At 35.3% G+C, this 19,904-nt stretch overlaps 1 protein-coding gene across 3 annotated transcripts in view; it reads left to right on the plus strand.

The window, feature by feature from the left end:
• The window catches only part of WDR72 (WD repeat domain 72), a 124,029-nt gene that overhangs the window by 40,817 nt on the left and 63,308 nt on the right, over nt 1-19,904 (plus strand). For all 3 annotated transcript variants that reach the window (XM_063347147.1, XM_063347146.1, XM_063347148.1), the window contains one exon: nt 5,114-5,319. In XM_063347147.1, the coding sequence (XP_063203217.1) occupies nt 5,114-5,319 (206 nt within the window). The remainder of the gene's footprint in view (nt 1-5,113; nt 5,320-19,904) is intronic.

The raw sequence follows: 19,904 nt of genomic DNA on the forward strand, positions 1-19,904 counted from the left end.
TCTCTTCCCCCTCCACCTTGATGCCTAAGAGGTAACCTTAGAGAAAGGGAGAATCTGCAGGGAGTGAGTTAACCCGGCTGTGCACTATTGAACTGAGACAAGGTAACTTCTTGGGCCCAGAGTCATGTAACATTAAACAATTAACACTTACTGCAACATTAAATGATTTCTAGTTTAGACAATCTTTTTCTATGAAGAAATTCAAGGTATGTTAAGTGTAACATACATGATGCAAGTGCTAACATGCAATAAGATGCAAGGTTGCCATTTTACTGTAGTTTCTCTGCACATCTTACACTGTCACTTAAATCCCTTTCTAAAAGACAAAAAGGATGAGGAAACATTGGTTAGTGTATTTTGAAAATGTGAATGATTCAAAATAAGTCATAAGCATGAATATATATGCTTTGTGGAAGTTTAGTGTTTGGTGTTTTTTTGTTTATTTGTTTTAATTTGTCAGTCTTAAGTTAAAGTGTAACTAATATTTTACCTTTATATTTTCTACATGTAAGCTTCAGGTCAGTCTGTAGCTTGCACTTGAATATTTCATAGTTATCTAAACTTGAGTCATTGTTCAGTAACTACTTATTGATGTAGAATAATAAAAGGTAGTGGAGCTTGGAAAAGTCTGCCTCAGGAAAAAAAAAAGGCAGTGTCATCTTTTGCACAATCTGCAGAAGCTAAGGGTGCTCGTTTATACTGAGAATAGTCAGGTGTCTTTGTATTCATATGTATACATACACATGCATACTTTTATGTACTTTATGTACTAGGTGGAACATGTATGGAATTTATGCGTGTGTGTCTTTAAATGGATGTGTTTCTTATAGTTGATCTTCATTCTTATTAATAATGAAGTGTAACATTATATTTAAAAAAAACCTAAACAGTGGAAATGAGAACTGATTGATGTGGTCAGTGTATTCAGTCAGAAGAGTTCATATCGCGGGGTGGGGGGATGTGGTGGTGGTGTTTCATTGCAGACATTAAGGGATGGATTCTTATCCTCGTGCTGTGTTTCAAATGATAATAAAGACATAGACAGAAACTGCTCACATCTCTTCCAAGTTCAGACCTGGCCACTTCTTCTGTTCAGCCCAGTTTAGCACACTTACTGTATCTTGACAATTCCTGTTACAGGATTATTGTCCTTTACTACTTAGAGTAACTTAGATGGTGTCAGTGAGAGAACAGGGGAGTTTTAATGTCCCTTCTTTCAGGATGTTGTGTCTGCAGTAGAAATCCTGAGATGAGCACTGGCTGCACTGGCCAGCTGCTCTTTTTACCTAAGTATGTAAACCTGCATTATATATGATATTCCGGTAGTTTTCTTTGTATTGTTCTTTATTGCTTTCTTTAGCTGAAGGATATTCTGACAATAGTTTGCTAATGCTATTCTGAAAATGCATATTCTGAAGAATGTCGGTAATGTGCAGCAGTTGTACTATACGACAGAAATCTTCCAAATGCAAAAAGCATTATGGAGTGTCTGCCAAGACACTCTATGTGTGTCTGTAATACAGTGCTGTTGTCACAGGGCATCTCCATTGTTAACCTATTCCTATACGTAAAATATTCTTTTAAAGATTATTAGGTATTAATAGACTGAGTTTTGTTTGATCTGTCCCATTTCTGTTTGTTAAATTGCATTTACTTTTGTCCTGACATTTGTTGGAAATATATATGCTTACTTAACACAATGTTTGTTCCATCTGTTTTGGACCATTTGATATTAGAATGGTAGCACTAGCAGTTTGGAGATGTTTTTCAAGCTTGACCACTGTCTTGGAGCAGAATGGTAGACTTGTCAAATTCAAGCATCTTTTAGTGAGGAACACTTCTGTTTGCCTGACTCTACCAGCATAGAAGAAAGCAGTTTCTTTTCAGATTAAATAGGTATTTATGGAAAGGAAGATCTTGACAGAGAATAAAACAGCTAATATTACAGATGATACTTGTTCTGAAAAGTGAGGTTTTTGGTTTGGCTACTAGTAAAGAAAAGGATTTGTTCTTGAGCACGTGCTCTTTTTAAATAAAATCAATTCTGAAACAATTTCTCATTCACAGATCACTGTTATGCTGTAAGATTCAGCTGAGTTACTAGGTCACAGCAGCACTGCAATATTGAGGATTTTTCAATACTTTAGCTGTGACAGCAAACAGAAAGCACTGGAGCCTGGTGATATGGCAGGTCATGTGATGTCAGTGAATACCTCGTCTTGAGGCAGGATAATATGCGTGACCTCCCCAGGAAAAATACATCATTCAGTAAGAGCAGAACCTGGAGAACCGTGTGGGCAGCGCTAGCACCAAGAGACACAATTTGTAGTACTTGGTCCAGAAGAAGAATAAGATGTTGTAACAGTCTCTAGCCAGTCACATCTGGTGGTCCAAAGCTGCCCAGGAGAGTGAAATACTCCACTCTTGTCTGTTCCTGAGACTTGGTTGCCATGGTCACAGCTTTAGAGAGATAAAGACTTTCTTTTCCTGTATTTTGTATGTATAGTAGGGGGTCGTAGCAGTGGTGTTGCTGCTACATAGAAAACCCTATCTTTTTCCCTTTCATCCATTGTTATTTTATGCTCCCCTGTCAAAAGCTTTTGGGCTCATTTGGGTTTAAAATACTTCAGGTTTGAGAATTGTCTTTATTTCTGTCCTCTTTCCTGTACCCCCATGTACGGACTGTGTCTTTTCTTACTCTTCTTATTTTGATTTTCCTTTAAAATCAGAGACAACATATTCCTAACGAATAACTGTTTCTGGAACAACAACCACTGTGCCCCAGTATTCTTTTGACTGTTTGCAGTGGTCGGAATGTATTTGTCGCATACACAGGTTTCTCCATCCTTCCCCCCAACACCTCCCATTTGTTTCTCTTAAGATGTATTCAGGAATCACAGAATGCAGATCTCTTCCTTTATTTTGTCTCTGCCACCTACGCACTCTGCAAATGAGTGTATTCGTCTCTTTGGAAATGTAAAGTACACTGGATAAAATAAAGATCACTAAATTCTTCCGTAAAATAGCCTGGCTCTGAGAGATGACTGTTGGTGAAGCGCTCATATACGCATCTGGAGCTAGCAAAACCTGTTTTGAATTTTTGAAGTTCTGTCTAATGCTAAAGAGTATGTGTAATCAGGTCTTTGAAATATAATACCATGCCCCCAAAATTCTTGGATTTATTAAAAATCTATTGTAATATCTGCCTTAGTTCCTCACCCGTAAAAATAATACGATACCCTGTAATTTCACAGGGATATTATGGTAATAGTCTTTCTGAAGCATTTGAGTACTCTAGAAGTGAATTGCATAGACAAAAGGGATACAGAAAACAAGGACGGATACAGATGTGTGTATACATATAAATATTCCCTGCATAGTGGACTTGCTGCAGAAGGTAGTAGAGAAAGCTTAGTCCTTCACACTGAACAATAAGGGAGAGCAACTACTTCCTTGGTGACTTTTGTTCATCTTTTGCTCTGAATGATGCAGGGTGTTCTGTGGGGAAACAAGTCATGCTTGTAGCTTGAAAGACTATATTGCATATATAAAGAGGCCAAAATAATATTACCTGACTAACTGTATTATTTCCAAACTTTTAAACTTTACAAATAATCCTTCCTTGTAGGCATCTAATAGTATAGTTTTTGTGTTCCTGAAATTTTGAAATGCTGCAGCGTGGGGAGCTTTGTAGCCATTATTGTTTTGAAGTGTTTGTAGATAGTGCAACTGTAAAGATCTTTAGGCAACTTGCTTTCCTTACAGTAAATATTCAGTTCTGTAACGATCCCTGACACTGGCTGCAAATCCTGGGGAGGGGTGAAGAAAATGACATATTAAAAATAACTGGGGCTCCTTATTTTTTCAGTGTGATATTATAGTAATCCATGGTATTCAGTTGCTTTTGTAGGGGGCGAAGAATCAGATGCATTACTTTCTTCTGCTCTGAATTCAAAGACTCTTGGCCATGCAAGCAACAGAGGTGATACTACAGTGAACACAAATGGATGAGTTTCAGAGAAATAATTTCAGATAAAGAGATTTTATACACACGTGCACACAAACACTTATCCTATGAGATCCCTCAATCCCAGTCCAATATTTTCAGCAGGTGTTACTGATAGAACTTCAATGTTACATATTTTTTCTGGTAGCAGCAAAAAGGAAAATTCATGTTTTATTACTTGAGGCTACAAAGAATTCAAACTTAAGCGAAAAAAGACTTCAAGTTACGGCAGATATTTAATACTTTTAAAATCCTTCACGTTTCTTTTATCCCTGATATTTATAGGAAACGCCATTTCAGCAATTTCTTAGGAATTTAATTCCTACAGGAAAAGTGTAGTATATAATAAAAGCTCATTTCAAATATTTAATCTCAGTTTAGATACTTTAATGTTAGTTATACATTAAGCACTATTAGAAAAATTATTACTAAATAAATTATTACTAAAATAATTGGGTATAACAGTTAAAGGAATTTGGTTGCCTAGACCCACATGGGTGATGAAATGGTCTCTGAAATGTAGTATTCATGTTCCTGACTACTAAGCTACATGTACTATGTATATTCAGGTGTTTAAAAAGTGTCAGAGGTAAAGATGGGTTTCAGGAATGGAAGGAAAAAGTTGAGCTTTCTCTTGTTATTTGTAATCTAGAACACTAGAGGACAGCACTAAAGTATTACATAAAGGTGTTATTGTTTACACTGTTAACAATATAGATGCTCTATGAGGGCTTTGTGAGAAGAAAACAAATGACACTTCTGAACAGAGTTAGGGCAAGTGGTATTCTTCTGAATTTCTTTTACTCCTTTTAAAAATGCATCTGACTTCACATATTATACAAAATATCTTCAGTTTCTTGCGGTCTGAATCTAAGATATTTGTTGCAGTGATTTTTTTTTTTTAAACATAGCAATGCTGTAGAACAGACTCCTGTGTGAAATTACATTTTTAAGGTCCAGGAATGAGGAATTAGTTGGCTCATCTGTAAATGTTTCATGATTTATCTGCTCACATGAAATGTAATATGTTAATACTATGATACTTCACTACAATATGAAATAGTGTAGTACCTTGAAAAAATTACGGCTTTTGTTGTGTTTCTCTAGGCACGCTGGAACGACATGAAACAGGTGAAACAGCAAAAGCAATTCTTGCTTCCATTGAAGATTCAGAATACTTAGTGGCAGATGCCCTACTTCCTGTATCTCAAGAATCAAAAAGAAATAAAAACATTGGATACAAACCCTCTAGCTCTTATAAGCATGACATGGTCTCTTACAGTCTTACTCATACAGAAAAATCTTCAGATAAGGTAAGAATGAAGAGTAGAGTGTTTCTCAAGAGCAAGGAGTTGTGATCCAAATTCCTTACCCTTTCACCTTCACTGATGTGTAGCCCTGATGTGTAGGCTGAGGTTTTTATGCGTTCAACCCCATTTCATAGAACAAATGGGGAAGACGGGGGAGTGCCTTGTGCAAAGTCACCAGTAGATCATCTCAGAAGTGTTTTCTCAGAGACTTAGCATCCATAGTTAGACCCTATTTCCTTATGCCTCTGGCTTATGACTGCATCTATTAGAAGGACCCTCAGAACAATCGAACCCACCGGCTTGGATGTTTGTCTTGAGTAAAAGCACATCATGGCACAATGCTACTTGCCTTTGCATTATTGCTTTTCTATGAAATCACAGATTCCTGTTATCATCCAGTGCTAGTTTTTGTTGGGTGTTTGTTTTCTGTTAACGTCATCACAGAACAGAGTGTAAGTGCTTATATTAGTGGGATTAAATTTGGCACCTTATTGGTTAAAAGAGAGTGGCGATGTTTCTTGTGAGATACTGGGCTGCAAGTAAGTATGACACTCTTCAGGAGAGATTTGTCCAGGCACTGTACTTAGCTTTTTTTACAGATTTTTTTTTTTATAGAAGTGGTTAAAACCAAATAATTGTGACTGATGGAAAAGGTGGCCTCCTTCTTTTTATTTTGAAACAGTACCAGAAGGAAATACCATACTGAAACTAGTGGTAATGTGCTGTTAAAGCTGAGAAAATGAGTACAGAGACACCATATAATGAGAAGTAAGGTTGAAAAATGCAATAGTCATTCTATTTGCTTGTGGCCTAGATATATCTATATTTTTATTAGTTATTCATAGGTATTTAAAAAGCCTGTATTTGCTAAATGTAAAACCAATTATTAAAACTGTCTCAAATTTAATGTGGTAGGTATTACCTTATTCAGGTTGGAAGATAATGGCATATACAATTTTCTGAAAACCTTGTTTGTGAATCAGGAGTGAATATATCCACTAAGCTCTTGATATGAAAGTATCTTAAGAATAGGGCCTCAGTGTTGCTTGTTTGTTCATGCTTCCCCCTTTTTAATTAATGGGTTTGGGGAATTCTGTTCTCTGCAATAAAGAGAGGAAGTAACGTCTGCTATTCCTCAACTCTAAATGCAGATAAAAAATCTTCCCACAAGGATGGGAAGATGAAAAAAATGTTTTCCCTCAATTCACATGTGGAAACAGCTTTCAGAATGGTCTCTGGCCTTTTTCTGGCTTTATTGTAGTAAATGAAACATTGGATATTCCAAAATTCTGACTGATAAAGTACAGCTTAATCCACGTCTTCATTATTGAATTTTCTTTTCTGGTCTTTTTCTTTATTGTACCTACAAATTTACATATAACTTTGGGTTTATAATGATTTTTGTTTAACTCTTAATATTTACCATTGACCTTTTACTAACCTTATTCTGATTTCTCAAGTTCTTTTTGATCCCATTTTCTGAAAAGTCTTATTAGAGCGTAATCCTGCTGAGCATGTTGTGGAGCAGATGGTGCACTAGTTGGCCATTGACACAGAATCTGATCTCGCTGTTAGTTTATTAAAAGAAATAGTTTCTTCTTGCCTTTTTAAAGAGGAGTGACAGAAAAAGTTATAGTAGTTGTGCTTGGAGTATAGTTTTGGTCGTATCTATTAAATTGAAAACTGCATGGATTTAACAAAGTGGCTGGAAAGAAAATGTGCTGCTTATGGAAAATGGGAAAATAGTTTTTGGTAAATTTTAAACTGTGGAGTTTAACATGCTTTGGGGATTATCATGATCTTAAATTGTAAGTAATATCACAATAGGTGGCACTGGAGTTGTAATAATAATTTATAGTGCTTGTTTGGGCATACATCTCAGCTGCTCTGATTTCTCAATGAAATATTCCATTTTCTTGCTTAAACTTTGTTCATTAATTATCTTGTCCCAATGAAAACTTTTTATTAAGAGAATATTCTTGATGCCTCTTAGACTTCCCTATGACTGTCAAAATATCTGTTGAGTTTTTTTCATTTTACCTTCTTTTTGTTTCTATAGTAAAGTTATTTTAGTCTAATTGCCTAACAAATGAAGTTCTATAGTTGGGAAACCACTTAATTCATCAAAAATCTGTCATCCATTACATCCAGCGCTTCTTCCCACCTACATCCCAATCAGAGCAGGTTCTGTAGATTGGTGTGGGAGATGCTGGAGGCTAAATGTATAGGGTGTAGCTGAACCTGGGAAGAATATAACAATGGAGGTCCCCTTAATTCTATTCCAGAAGCCCAATGTGGGCTACACAAAAGGAGCGTGGAGCTCTGCGGCTTTTTTTAACACTGTTTTTGTTATTGCTGAAATGAATTCTTTTTACAAAGTCTGCTGTTTTTCTTAGTTCTTATGCAGGAAACTTATTTTAGGTTTTTCAAACAGTGCTGTATTGATTCTTTTGAGTCATTGTATTTCAGCATCTTGAAATAGTCTCCTGAAGTCCAGATCCCATGAAATTAGTGAGAGTTCTGTAGCTATTAGAGTTCAGTATTTCATACCATATTGATAAGCATATAATGACCACACAGATGAAACCATTGTGAAACTTTCAGATTATCAAAAGGTTTTAACATTCATGTGTACAATGAGTATTTATCAATTTGCTTCTTTGGCAAATTGTGTATTAGAAATTTAAAAACACACTAAATTGTTAATAACATTCTATTTAAAAAAAAAGAGTGCAGTCAATTTTAGCTGCTTTCTTAAGAATTCAATTTCAGAAGATTTATGTAACAAAAAATGAGTGGTAGCTATTCAGTCCTGTTGGTATTATACTTGTGAGTGATCCTTATTTTGTACAATGAGATGAGCCATATGAAGATCGCAAGTAAGAGTCAGGATTTTAAATATTTAATCTTAATATTTATTATTACATTGTTATATTATATTTAAGACAAAGTAACATTTGCAAGGTAATGGTCTCTCTTTACTCCATCCTAAGGAGAAGGAAGAAAAATATCCTCACATAGCAGTCCAGCTTCAAAGGCTTTCTTTCAAAACATTTGTCATCATGTGAATCACAGATACAAAAGCAGAATGCTTTGATTTCATGGTGTTTTGACCGTTTTAATTCTTTTATTGTGCTGCACGTGCCAGTGGGAGCACCAATAACAGATGAGTGTGACAAATGCAGTTAACACAAGATCCATATTAATGTTGTCAAATCCCCTTGATATATTTAAACAGATTTTAATTATTTTCAATGTCAAAAGACCCAAAATATATAGCTTAATAGTTCTTCAAGAAAGCTTTACTTAATATGTGAATGTAAAACCTCTCATAAAAATGAAACTTTTATATTGGCCTTAGTCATTGACATAGGGTATTCATCAAGTCAGCAATTTGTGTGGCAAAGTGCCATTTGAATAGTGTATTGTTAGAATACTTATGGTCCACTTGACAAGGGCTCTTGCTGTAAATAGTGCAATTTGACTCCAGCTGTTAAAGAGTGGCTTTGACAGCAGCCAAATAGAATGGAGATGCTTTACTGCACCGCAGAAAAATCAATATTGGGTTCTTGTTCATAGTAACCTGTTTTTTCTTTTTTTGCAGATTTATACAAGACTATCTAGAGTTCGTTTGTGGAAGTTTAAATATTATTGTAAAAGTGGGTCTGTTTTATTTTCACATTAATGTTGGTGATGAATGATGCTTGTTTTTAGTAAAAAAGAAAAAAACATTATTTTGTGGATATACATAAGCAATGTGGTAATGCAGCATTATTTCAACTCTCAGCTTTTATGGATGGATATTAGGATGTGGGTGCATAAGTTATGTAACTAATGACAAAAAATGGTCTCTTCTTCCTCTCTGCATTTTTTCCTTTTTGTAGTGCTACTGTACTATCCCTGTCAATTTTCTAAGCATCGGGTTTTTTTAAAGCAGATTTCTTTGTTGTTCTCCCTGTAACAACCCCCACAGATGTTGACAATCTGTAGTGCCATTGTAGATTTTCCTGAAGCATAGTCTTGCTGGTGCTGAACAGTTTTCCAGCAGTATTCAGTGACACAAGGTTGCTATGATACCTGGCCAGTAGCAATAGGTATTGAATCACTGGTCTTAATTACAATAGACTACACACTAGATTGTGTGCTCATGGTGTTTATGTGGAACTAGCTCTCATCATACCTTTAAGTCATAGTTATATTTGAAAATTGGAGCTGTGTGAAAAGCTGGTTTAAAGAAAAAAAAATTAAAATGCTTCAATGCATCATATGAAGATTTCATTCATGCACATAAAAAGGTGGATACATCTGGGAATTGTTTTCCTGATGTTCCAGAACCCTTTCATGTTAGAAAGTTTCCGAGCTTTTCAGATTAAATTGGATATAAATCTGTGTTTATCATGCACTGATATTTCTAGTGATTTCCATAATGTAAATGGAGCTTCTACTGGGTACAAATATTGGAGGAAGAGCAGTTCCTAAAATTTATGCAATAATTGCTAAACCTTGGACTGCTGAGTTACACTTCTGAAAATCTAGACCAGAAAAGGCTAATTTTTACTGTGTGTATAAAACAAATAAGACAGATGGAGGGCAGCAGAAAGTATTTATTTACATATGAACTTTTATAGGGATGTTAGGTATATTTATTGTTTGATGTATTAACCTGACAATTAACTAATGATAAACTTATTCTTACTATTCTTTGAGCATTAATACATGGTACACAAAGTAGAGTCAAAGTGTCTGAATAAGGGTTTACACAGGATCTGTAAAAATTCATTTTGATATATGCACTTATTAGAAATAATTATAACCAGAGCAGTTAAGTACCAGTTACTGTACTGTAACACTTCTAAATGCATTTTAAATCTTTCAAATTGACCTACCTAGTAATAGTTGTTCTAAAGAACTTAGTATTTACTTATGTAGTAGCTTACATATTCCTCTCTAAAGAAAATATCTAAAGGCAAGATGCTTCTGAAACAAAGGTATTTCCTTGGTAGGGAAGCCAGAGTTTGTCTTTTTATAGTTGCTTAAAACAAGAAACAAAAATGTACAGAAACCATAAATAATAAAAGAAATATCTGTTATGTTGCGGCACAGAGCAAGTAAAAGACAAATGAAGACTGTAGGACAGAAGCAGTTATTTGTTTTAGTATAGTAAAGGATGCAATTTGAAAATAAAGTTGTTATTGGAAGCCTGGAAAATAACTACGAGCTAAATCTTACTGATGGAGAAATTGATAGAAAAATGGAAACAAGTTACAAGAACAAATGCCAAATAATACTAATCAAATAAAAAATCAGGAGTGGTACCATAAACAATGGTATGTTAGACATGGGTTCTTTTTATTTCTTTCCTTTTGTAATATTTAGAGTAGCATTAATGAGGAATTACAGATCTTGATCACTTCTATGAAGTGGATTATTAAGAACAAAGCAGAACAGAAAGTAGCAGAACACTTCTTAAAGTTGGTAACCTTTTATGTTGTTGCTCCCAGGGCATTTCTACTTTTTTTTACTGGTGTTCAGAACCTATATTTAGTAGTATATTAATTAAGTGTAGTAGGAAAATGAGTGAAGAAACAGAGAGGGGGGGGTGTGTATATGTGTGTGTATACATATATATATATATATATATTCCCACCTTTCCCTACCCCCAGCTCCGTAACTTGGATGCAAAGGACTTCAGTACTACATTTCCTGTAAAATTTCACAATTAAGTATTTTATCAAGGGACCAAGGTAGCAACATAGCTGCAGTGAAATAATAACTTTAGACTTATGAGATTAAATTGGTATCAGTTAAAAAGCATCATGATCCTGAGAAATATTGGTAGCTTGGATCACGTGTCAACTTTGCTGAAATTTACTGCAGTTTTCTGAATTGGTCCACCAATTCAAGAATTTGTTGATTTCAGTGTTTTCTCCATTGATTACCTCAAAGCAAAATGAAAGCAAAAAGTTGTTATTGTAGCACATTTTACTCTTGCAGATGTGGATAGTAAGTAATGCAGGCTGACAGAAATATGAGAATAAGCCTTAACTATTTATTTCAACTATATATTTTAGACACTGTTTCTATATGCTTATACAAAGTTTGGGTTTTTTCTCTGTTATTATACTGAAGGTAACTGACTTAAATTTTTTGTTTTCCCTCCCTGGACAATTAATCAGAGCCTATGCTAAAGAAGGTGCTACAGTGTCCCACTAGAAGTAATTCTAAGGTCAACATCCCTAGTGCTTGTGAAGTATTTCACATTGAAGGACTGTTTATTGAAGCTAACCTAGCTGTTGCTGTTGTAGTCTTCATCTTCTCCCATACCTCAACTGTCATGCTGCAATTGCCTTCTTGGTCCCTTGGAAGTTTGTAGTTTGTTTTTTAGAGACATATCTTTATGGATAGAAACATACAGTTTCTATCCTACTGAAGTGCTGTTCATGGTATCGTATTCTCCACTTATGATTGTTCTTTTTAATTCTGGGTGTGGAGTTGTATACAGTTTGAATTTTCGTATCTCACACTTGACCTTTACTACTTTCTAGTCCCTAAGATGCAGTTTCTTCTATAGATCAGCCTAATTGATTTTCCTTGTAAGTACTCTACCTAATTCTAATAATTCTAAAATAAATTACATCATCTTTGTTATAACCTTTGTATTTTCGTGTTGTACAGAGATGTTCTTAAGAATTCTTCACCATCCATGATAGGAGGATGGTGGAATCTTTACACTTGCAATAATAATATTTTCTATTCTAAACATTAAGTTCCTGTCCTCTAATAGCTTAATTAGTATTATTTTAGAGAAGAAAAGTATCAAAAGGAATTCAAATCTGTGACATTTTCCTTGGTTTCTGCCTCATACAGCCATCCAAAAAAAAAAAAAGTTACTTTTTCAGAAATACATTGACAAATTAAATGCATTTATAGAACTAGGACTTGCAACACCAAACCTTACTCTGCAGCAGAAAGACTTGCTGTGTGCAAGCTTCCTTCTGATAACTGAGTCTCTTGTCTCAGTTAAATTGCAGAAATGAAATGCTAAGCTAAACTGTGTTCAATTTAAAGCACACGACAGCAGTGCTTTCATTTCCATTCTCTTTACATGTTTTTCTACATATTAATACTCAAACCTTTATTGTTCTGGTGGTCAAATCTGGTTCTTGCAACACTTATGAGAAAGGGTGAATCAACCAACCAGGTATGTCTGAGAACGCTTGTTTGCAAATATTGTCCTCTTGGAAGCCTCTGCAGTTCTACTGCCTTCAGTAAGATTGAACAGCTCTTAAGGAAAGAACAGTGTGATATCTATGGGTACAAAGAATTAGCTGCTGTCCTTATATGTCCTAGAATGATATAGGATCTGAAGAAAGTCCAGCTTGTCTATTCCTGAGTCGCCAAGAATGTCTTTTTCTAGGCCAGACAGGATTTTAATATTTAATATTTAAGAATTTAATCTCACGATTTTTGGTTGTAGTTGTTCTTTAGTAGAAAGCCACTTGCTTAGGATTTTATCTAGTACTTTTTACATAGATAAATGTTATGGGTGGGACTCTTATAATCCAATATGGGATATGCACTATCAGAGCAGCCCAGGGCAAATACGTTATTTCTGTTGGAGTCAGCAGCCAGCCATGGGTTGGTAACTTAATTTTTATATACATCAATCCTTCTTAGAAAAAAAGCAATATTCTCATGCTTTTACCCTCTTTCTAAGGTCGTGTTGGTAGTATCTGTGTTCAGCATTATTCTCACAGATATTTGGATGTTCATTCATCCAGTAAATTGTTCAGTATAGTAATTCCTAGATCCATGAGTCAGTAGTCTGTTTTGTGGATTGCTGTAGCGTTGTTTGTCCAGTTGATGATGTAGGAAACAAGGGAGATGTTCCATCTTACAGCTTTTCTTCCCACGTGCTGAGTAAATCTGACAATGTTTTGTCTACCACTCATCGCTGAACCTGATATATTTCTAAAGATATGGTTAGGGAATTTACTTCTACATTCAAGGTAAATTAATTTAGTAAGATACACAGTATTTGAATAATGAATATGTAAATTAATAAGACTTCATTTGAAAAATACCTTACCCTTCCCTTCCATCTAAACTTTTAATGGTGGAGGGACTGTCCGTGTTAATGTCTGATCTTATTTTGAGATGAGTGGTTCTCCAGTTCATTTTTATATTCTTTCTATAATAAAAATGTTAGAAGAGACTTTGTCAAAGGTATTGTGTTTAGAATTGCCTTTCTGATAGTGTGTGCCCAGACGGGTAGTGATATGAGTTCTAGAGCAAAGCAAAAGTTGCCTGGATAAAGTTGTCTGTATATCACATATATTTCTTCAAATATTTTCCTGAAAAACAAAATGTAGACTTGTTTCCTGCTGCTGAAACCTAATGTGAAGAATATTCAGTATATTAGCTTTACTTACTAGTTATTCTTTGATACTGTCTTATGATTTGTCTCCAGGATCACTTTTATATGTACATTTGCATTAAATCCAATGAAAAATTTAAGTTCAGCATTTGTGATGAGGAAGCAGTGTGGACATGAAAACAAAATATGAGAAACATTTGATTTTCGTACCAAGTCTCTACATTGAGCACTAGATGTGTTAACAATTCTTGCTGAACAATTAAAAATTTGTTGTGCCCAGTAGATCCATCTGGCCAACAATCTGCCTGATCGTGGTCTTCCGTACATGATAAAAAAGGAGGTTTATCCAGTTGCTTAGTCTATTCATCACACAGCTTGAGCTTGAAGACTTCTTGGCTTAATTACTTACGTTGTAGCACAGACTCACCAGGAGTGATGCCACAATTACTGTTCAAAGTGCTGCGAAGATAGTAACATTCTCCACTGGGATTAAAAAAAAATAGCTTTTAGTGTTGGAAGGAAAGAGGTTGACTCTGCTTATGTTGCAGTTAAACTGATAGACAAACATTGGTGATTTAAGCTCAAAAACCATTGTAGCCTTTTCTGTGTGGGAGAGAAATTCTTAGGAGGATCTGGGCATCCTCAGTAATATGACCAGAGTTGTAGTAATGAATAATATAATAAAAGTAATGTCAGGCAAGTTCAAAGCAGTTTCTTTAAACTAGTTCATATGGGAAAATTAATCATGAACGGACACCTTTGTTTGGGACTGCATGGTCCAAATGATGAAGCCTCAGGTCAAACAAAGATTGCGTGTGAAAGCAAAGTGGGGCACCACTACTGACTCCAGGCTTTTTACACTTTGTTCTTTATATGTGAGTACTGGGGTTTAAAAAGGGTAAATGAATAAGAAGAATAAGTTCTGAATGCCCCCCTCAAGAGCTTCCTCTGTCCTATGACTAAGTTGAAGTGTGTGAAGGTAAGGAATATGAATGACCTTGCTATAGTAACACCTTTACTCTCTGTGATCTTCACCCTATGCATAAGGCCTGCATTGCTCTGGAGCGGGTAGGCCTGACATATTTCAGGAGCCCGTTTTGGGAGGCTATGGATGCTTTTAGTGACAGGAAGTGTTCACGTGCTCCCTGAATTGAAGCTTCAGGAGATAGGTAGGGTTAGACATAGGAGAGTGCATGTGTGGGTTGTCAGTAGGGGCTGTATTGGATTAGAAGGTGCATATGGTCTTTATGTGGAGATGAAAGCGTAGCTGATAATTTGCATCCTTTCTTCCCATGCAGCTTCTTTTAGAGATCGTGTATGTTAAGAGCCATTTCAATTATATACCTGCTGTTTATAACTATTTTTAACTAAATGCAACTTTGCACGTATCCTGGGTTGTTCATCCTTTCAGCTGAGCAAGAAAATAAGACAGCTGTGTATTTGCAAATCACAGTAGGGTCATTGTTAGTAAGACTGGTTTGAATTGTTAGTTGAATTGGGATGATATTAGAATGAAGGGCTAAAAAATGTTTTGGGGAAGTATTCTTATGAAATATCCATGACATCCTGCAGAAAGATACAGTTCAGAATTGTACCTCTTGGGAATCTATTCTTCTGAAAACCAAGCCAGGCTTAAAAAAAAGAAAGTAAAAAATAGTATGGTTTTACCCAATTTAAGACATTTTCAACACTAAATCTAGTTAAGCCTATATAACATTTGTTATTTAAGGTTATGAACTTAACAGGGCAGACTTGCTGATGTGATTTAGCTCAAAAGACCAATGTTATTGTTGAACAATAGATTATTTTTCAGTTACAAATACATAAATATGATTGCAAGACCACATTTATATCTAATTATTACCAGTTCTTCAAGCATCACCTAGGGAATTTGAAGCCTTCTCTTATGTATTTTATGACTAAAATTTTGGTGCAGTAATTTAAAGAGTAAGGGCTTTTAAGAAACTTAAGGTAGGGAAATTTGAAACAAAGGTCCAAGCCTTCTCTGAATGCTCAGCAGTATCCAACTGTTTTACTATTGTTCCACTGGATGATCTGTTTGATCATGTGCTGTATGCTGCTCTAACTCCTGTCATGTAAAAGGCTACATTAAATTTTCTTCTTGCTTGTCATTTTATTTATAAAATTAATTAAATTAGGCTATCTGAATTCAGAAGTGACTTTGTACTAGCTAGACATGTAAGTTATCAAGTTTTTAGTATTACCTGTAGAAACTGCAAAAAAAAAATTCCTAGTAGATAAAGATGTGGTGTGATCATGGTATAGGTTTAAGATGTGCTATTTGAAATATGAGATTTTTGTGGAACTTGCTAACAATATTTTATGCTCAAAACCAGTTTGAACCCCCAAACACAATTTCATTTATCTTTATATTCTAAGCTTTATAGAGTCGGCAAAAGTGTCCATCTGTTCAGCTGAGATTGCTTCAAATAGTGAGTGGTCAGAGAGACTTAGCTGATAAAGGTCAAAGGAGCCTCTTGACCCTGTGATACTTGCCAAAGCAATTGGAGCATAGGGACTGATATACAGTTAGATATAGCTTGCTAACGTGATCTCCACTTTAATTGGTAATGATAGCAGGAATACACAGTAAAGTCATTGCTGAAAGAAAACAAAAAGTATCCAATATAGTAATTTATTACCAGTCAGTGGGTTTCACGCACTAGGTTGTTTTACCCCTGCAGTGGTCAGAGAAAGCAAAAAGGTACTCTAACACTTAACTGAAAATGGATGCCCTGCTGCTATCAGAGATGCATGGTGGTCAAATGATTGCCTGTGCCATTAGCTTGGTAATGTTTTCTCTATTGTAAACTCAGCTCCCCATGTTCTTCCTGTGCATCAGCTGCAGATTGAAGGCTTTCTCGTTTGTCTTCTATTTGTGCTGCCAATCATCAAGCTGCTGTCCACCAAGCACATTTCAAGGAGGCAATTTTTTTCACTACTATCGACTACCATCTATAGCAACTGAGGGCTCAGAGGATTTAGAAATGAATTTAATGCTTTAATTTACACTGTGCCAGCCATTTTGTGCATTGTTTATGTATTTGTTTTCTGAGACAATTCCATGAGACAATTATGGGTTTCCTGTTTTGCAAAACTATGAATGAGATGGCGCCTGCAAACATGTCCCTAAAACATAGTTCTTTCTCATGTGTATTATATGTTATGCCACTATTTTCTTTAAAAATGTTAGAAAAATGTCTATGCGAGTAAAGACATTTACTAAGCTATTCTGTAGTTGAAAAAATAAAACCCCCAAAAAATGCAAACCCAAAACAAACAAAACCAAACAGACTTATTGCTTCCTGCCATCAAGAATAAAGCATCATGGACAATGGAGTTGTCATTGGCAATATAAGTTTAATGTTTAAGACCCTTAAGTGTGGTAGCCATGCTTCAGCTAAAACAGTTCTTACAGCTCCATGAAGTACAAATTTAAGGCAGGGTAGAAGTAGCTAAATAACTTTTACTAGCAGCTGTGTAACATGCTTATTTTTTGTGATCCTAGAGCCAGACCAATGATGAGATGTGGTTCTGAACTTCTATTGACATCTCAGTGATTGGCATGATCGAGACAGAATATTCTTAGCCCTCAATACATTTTGGTTGGCAAATTCTACTGCCCAGCCCTCCTCTTTCATTTCTGTAACTGAGGTTCTTCACATTTTAGTTTTTAAAAAACAAAGAATCCTATTTATGTTAATGTCCAATGACATTGGCCACAGAGGTAATGAACAGTAAGTGGTTCAAACATGTAAATGCTCTTTAAAGTTTCTGTTGTCTTTGTAGTGTAATTAAAGGTCAGATTACAGCAAAGACAGATGACAAAAATAAGAGTTAATTTCATTGAAATGAGCATATTGGTATTGTATTCTCAAACTTCATTGTGATATTTCAGAAATTATCATATCAAGAAACTTCAAGACTATAAGATGCAGTGGGTTTTGTGATTCCATATTGGATTTTGCTTAAAAATACTTGTTTGAAAGGGTGAAGTTACAGTTACTTTGTTCACAGGGTGTCTCCATTCAATACACAAGAGCAGCCAGTAGGATGATGGTATTTTCCTGCTTAAATTAGCACACTTCTTTACAGTAAGAATATTTAATAATGAGCTAATTACTCTTTAAAAGAGGAAGTCTTGCTTATCTGACAGACTTTCATGTACTTAATGTGTTGTTGTATTGGGCCTGTATTAAGATCCTGTACTCTAATGACTGTCAAAATAACAAACTATAAATCTGCTAAAAAAACCCAGGCAAATAAGAGATAGAAAGTCCTCCACTCAAAAAAAAATCAGAAGCAGTGCAGCTTCTGTTAATGAAAGAATCTGCCATTATCCTTTGACAATACTTCAATAAAGCTTGTCCCTCCATGACAATCTAACTAAAATTTCACCTAAAAATGTTGTTCAATTTCTGTCTAATATTTTCTTGAGCCTTTGCAGGTGGCAAGTAGTGGCTAAAGGAGGGGACTGATCTTTTTTTTTTCTAACTTGTTTAATGTTAATGGATCAAAATATAATCTTTCATAAGAGAAAGCTCAAATGAACACAAACCTCTTGAATGTTAACATAATTTAAAAAAAAAAACCTGATTACGATCGGCAGAATAGCTCACATTTATGCTTTATAGACAGCATGTTTCATTCTGTACCCACTGGGAACTTTGGGGGCAATTTTCTGTTACTTTTATCCTGTTATGTTTGGGATAAAGTGAGAACACAACGGATGAAGAAGGCCAAAAGTCTGTAAGAAAAAGTCACATTTCATACTTCAGGACTTGTTTTACATAGAAGTTGATGCTACCCACACTGTGAAAACTGAGAAATTTCTTTTAAGTGGTATCAAAGGGATGTCTGAGTATATTTTGAGTCTGGTTTGCCTTCTAAAAAATCTACCATGTGATTTTGCCACTTTATTTCCTTTATGTAAAATGAACGTCAAGACCATTCTTGTCAAAACTGTTTTTAGCACAAAACCCACAATAGAATGCATCTGGTAAAGAAAGCTGGTGTGTGGAGAAAGTACATGTGTATATAGATATGAGCAGTTGAAACAGTATGGGAATCCCTGCCAACTAATGGAAGTGTGTGTTTTAAGTGGAATAGTGTTCCTAGAACAAGTTGGATCCCAGTGGAAAAAGGCCTTTAGAGATGAGAAGGCAACGAGGTAAAATAACACTTGAATTGTACTTCCAATGAAATTTTTATGTAGTATGTTTGTCTTAAACCTGTTAAAGATAATGGCATGTATTGATGTATTTGGGGGCCACAGTAAGGATAGCCCCCTTCCTCCCCCTTCCCATAGACAAGGGTAAACTTTGCCTTGGGTGCTAAGGTGGTTTGGAAAAGATGTGTAAAGGGAGAAGAAAAGAGGTAGAAGAACAGGCTTGTAAGTTGAGGAGCAGGAATGGATTCTGTGCCAGAAGAAATCAATTAAAGTGAGTCTGCAAAGTTTTTTGCCTTGGCTCTTGTCTTGTCCTGACTCAAACCTCTTCAGCGGCAAACTAGGGAGCTGTTACAGAGGTGATAGTTGCCATGCATGGAATATAGCTTGCCACTTCAAAGCCGCCTTGCATCCTGCTCATTCCTGGATGTAGAAGGATTTTTCTGCTGTGGTTCAGTCTGAGATGATGCACAAGAGGTTCATGAGTCTCAGGATATAATTTTGGTCTGTAGCCAGACTTCTTGTTTCTTTAAAGCTTACAAGTGAAGGACTCCAGGAACCTTATCAAGCAATGCAGATCTTTCCAATCAGTAAAAATTTTCCAAGTTCCAGTTGTTAAGCAGGAGTGTTATCAGCACACAAATGGCTTTATTTTGAACAAAGGAGGTCTAGTCTCATTACTAAACTGTTCAGGTTCAGAGAGTGATGTGTTAATTAAAAAAAAAAAAATTCAAGTAGCTATTTTACCTTGGTATTTGGAAATGTTTAAATGGAGATCTAATAGTTAATTATAGAAGCTTCATGAGATACTTATTCATCAGTTTTTGTTAGGGACTAGCCAATATTTTAACTGAAATGGCTGATGGTGCTATTAGATTAATTTTGATATAATGCATATGTACAAAAAATAAAATTAAAAAGTGCTTCCTGCTTCACAGTTTCCAACAAAAGTGGTAAGCTGTATCATGACAATAAAACCCTGGGTTTAGTCCTGAGCATGACAATTCTTACACTTTATGAAAA

The sequence above is a fragment of the Chroicocephalus ridibundus genome, chromosome 9 (assembly GCF_963924245.1).
Source record: "Chroicocephalus ridibundus chromosome 9, bChrRid1.1, whole genome shotgun sequence".
Lineage (NCBI taxonomy): Eukaryota > Metazoa > Chordata > Aves > Charadriiformes > Laridae > Chroicocephalus > Chroicocephalus ridibundus.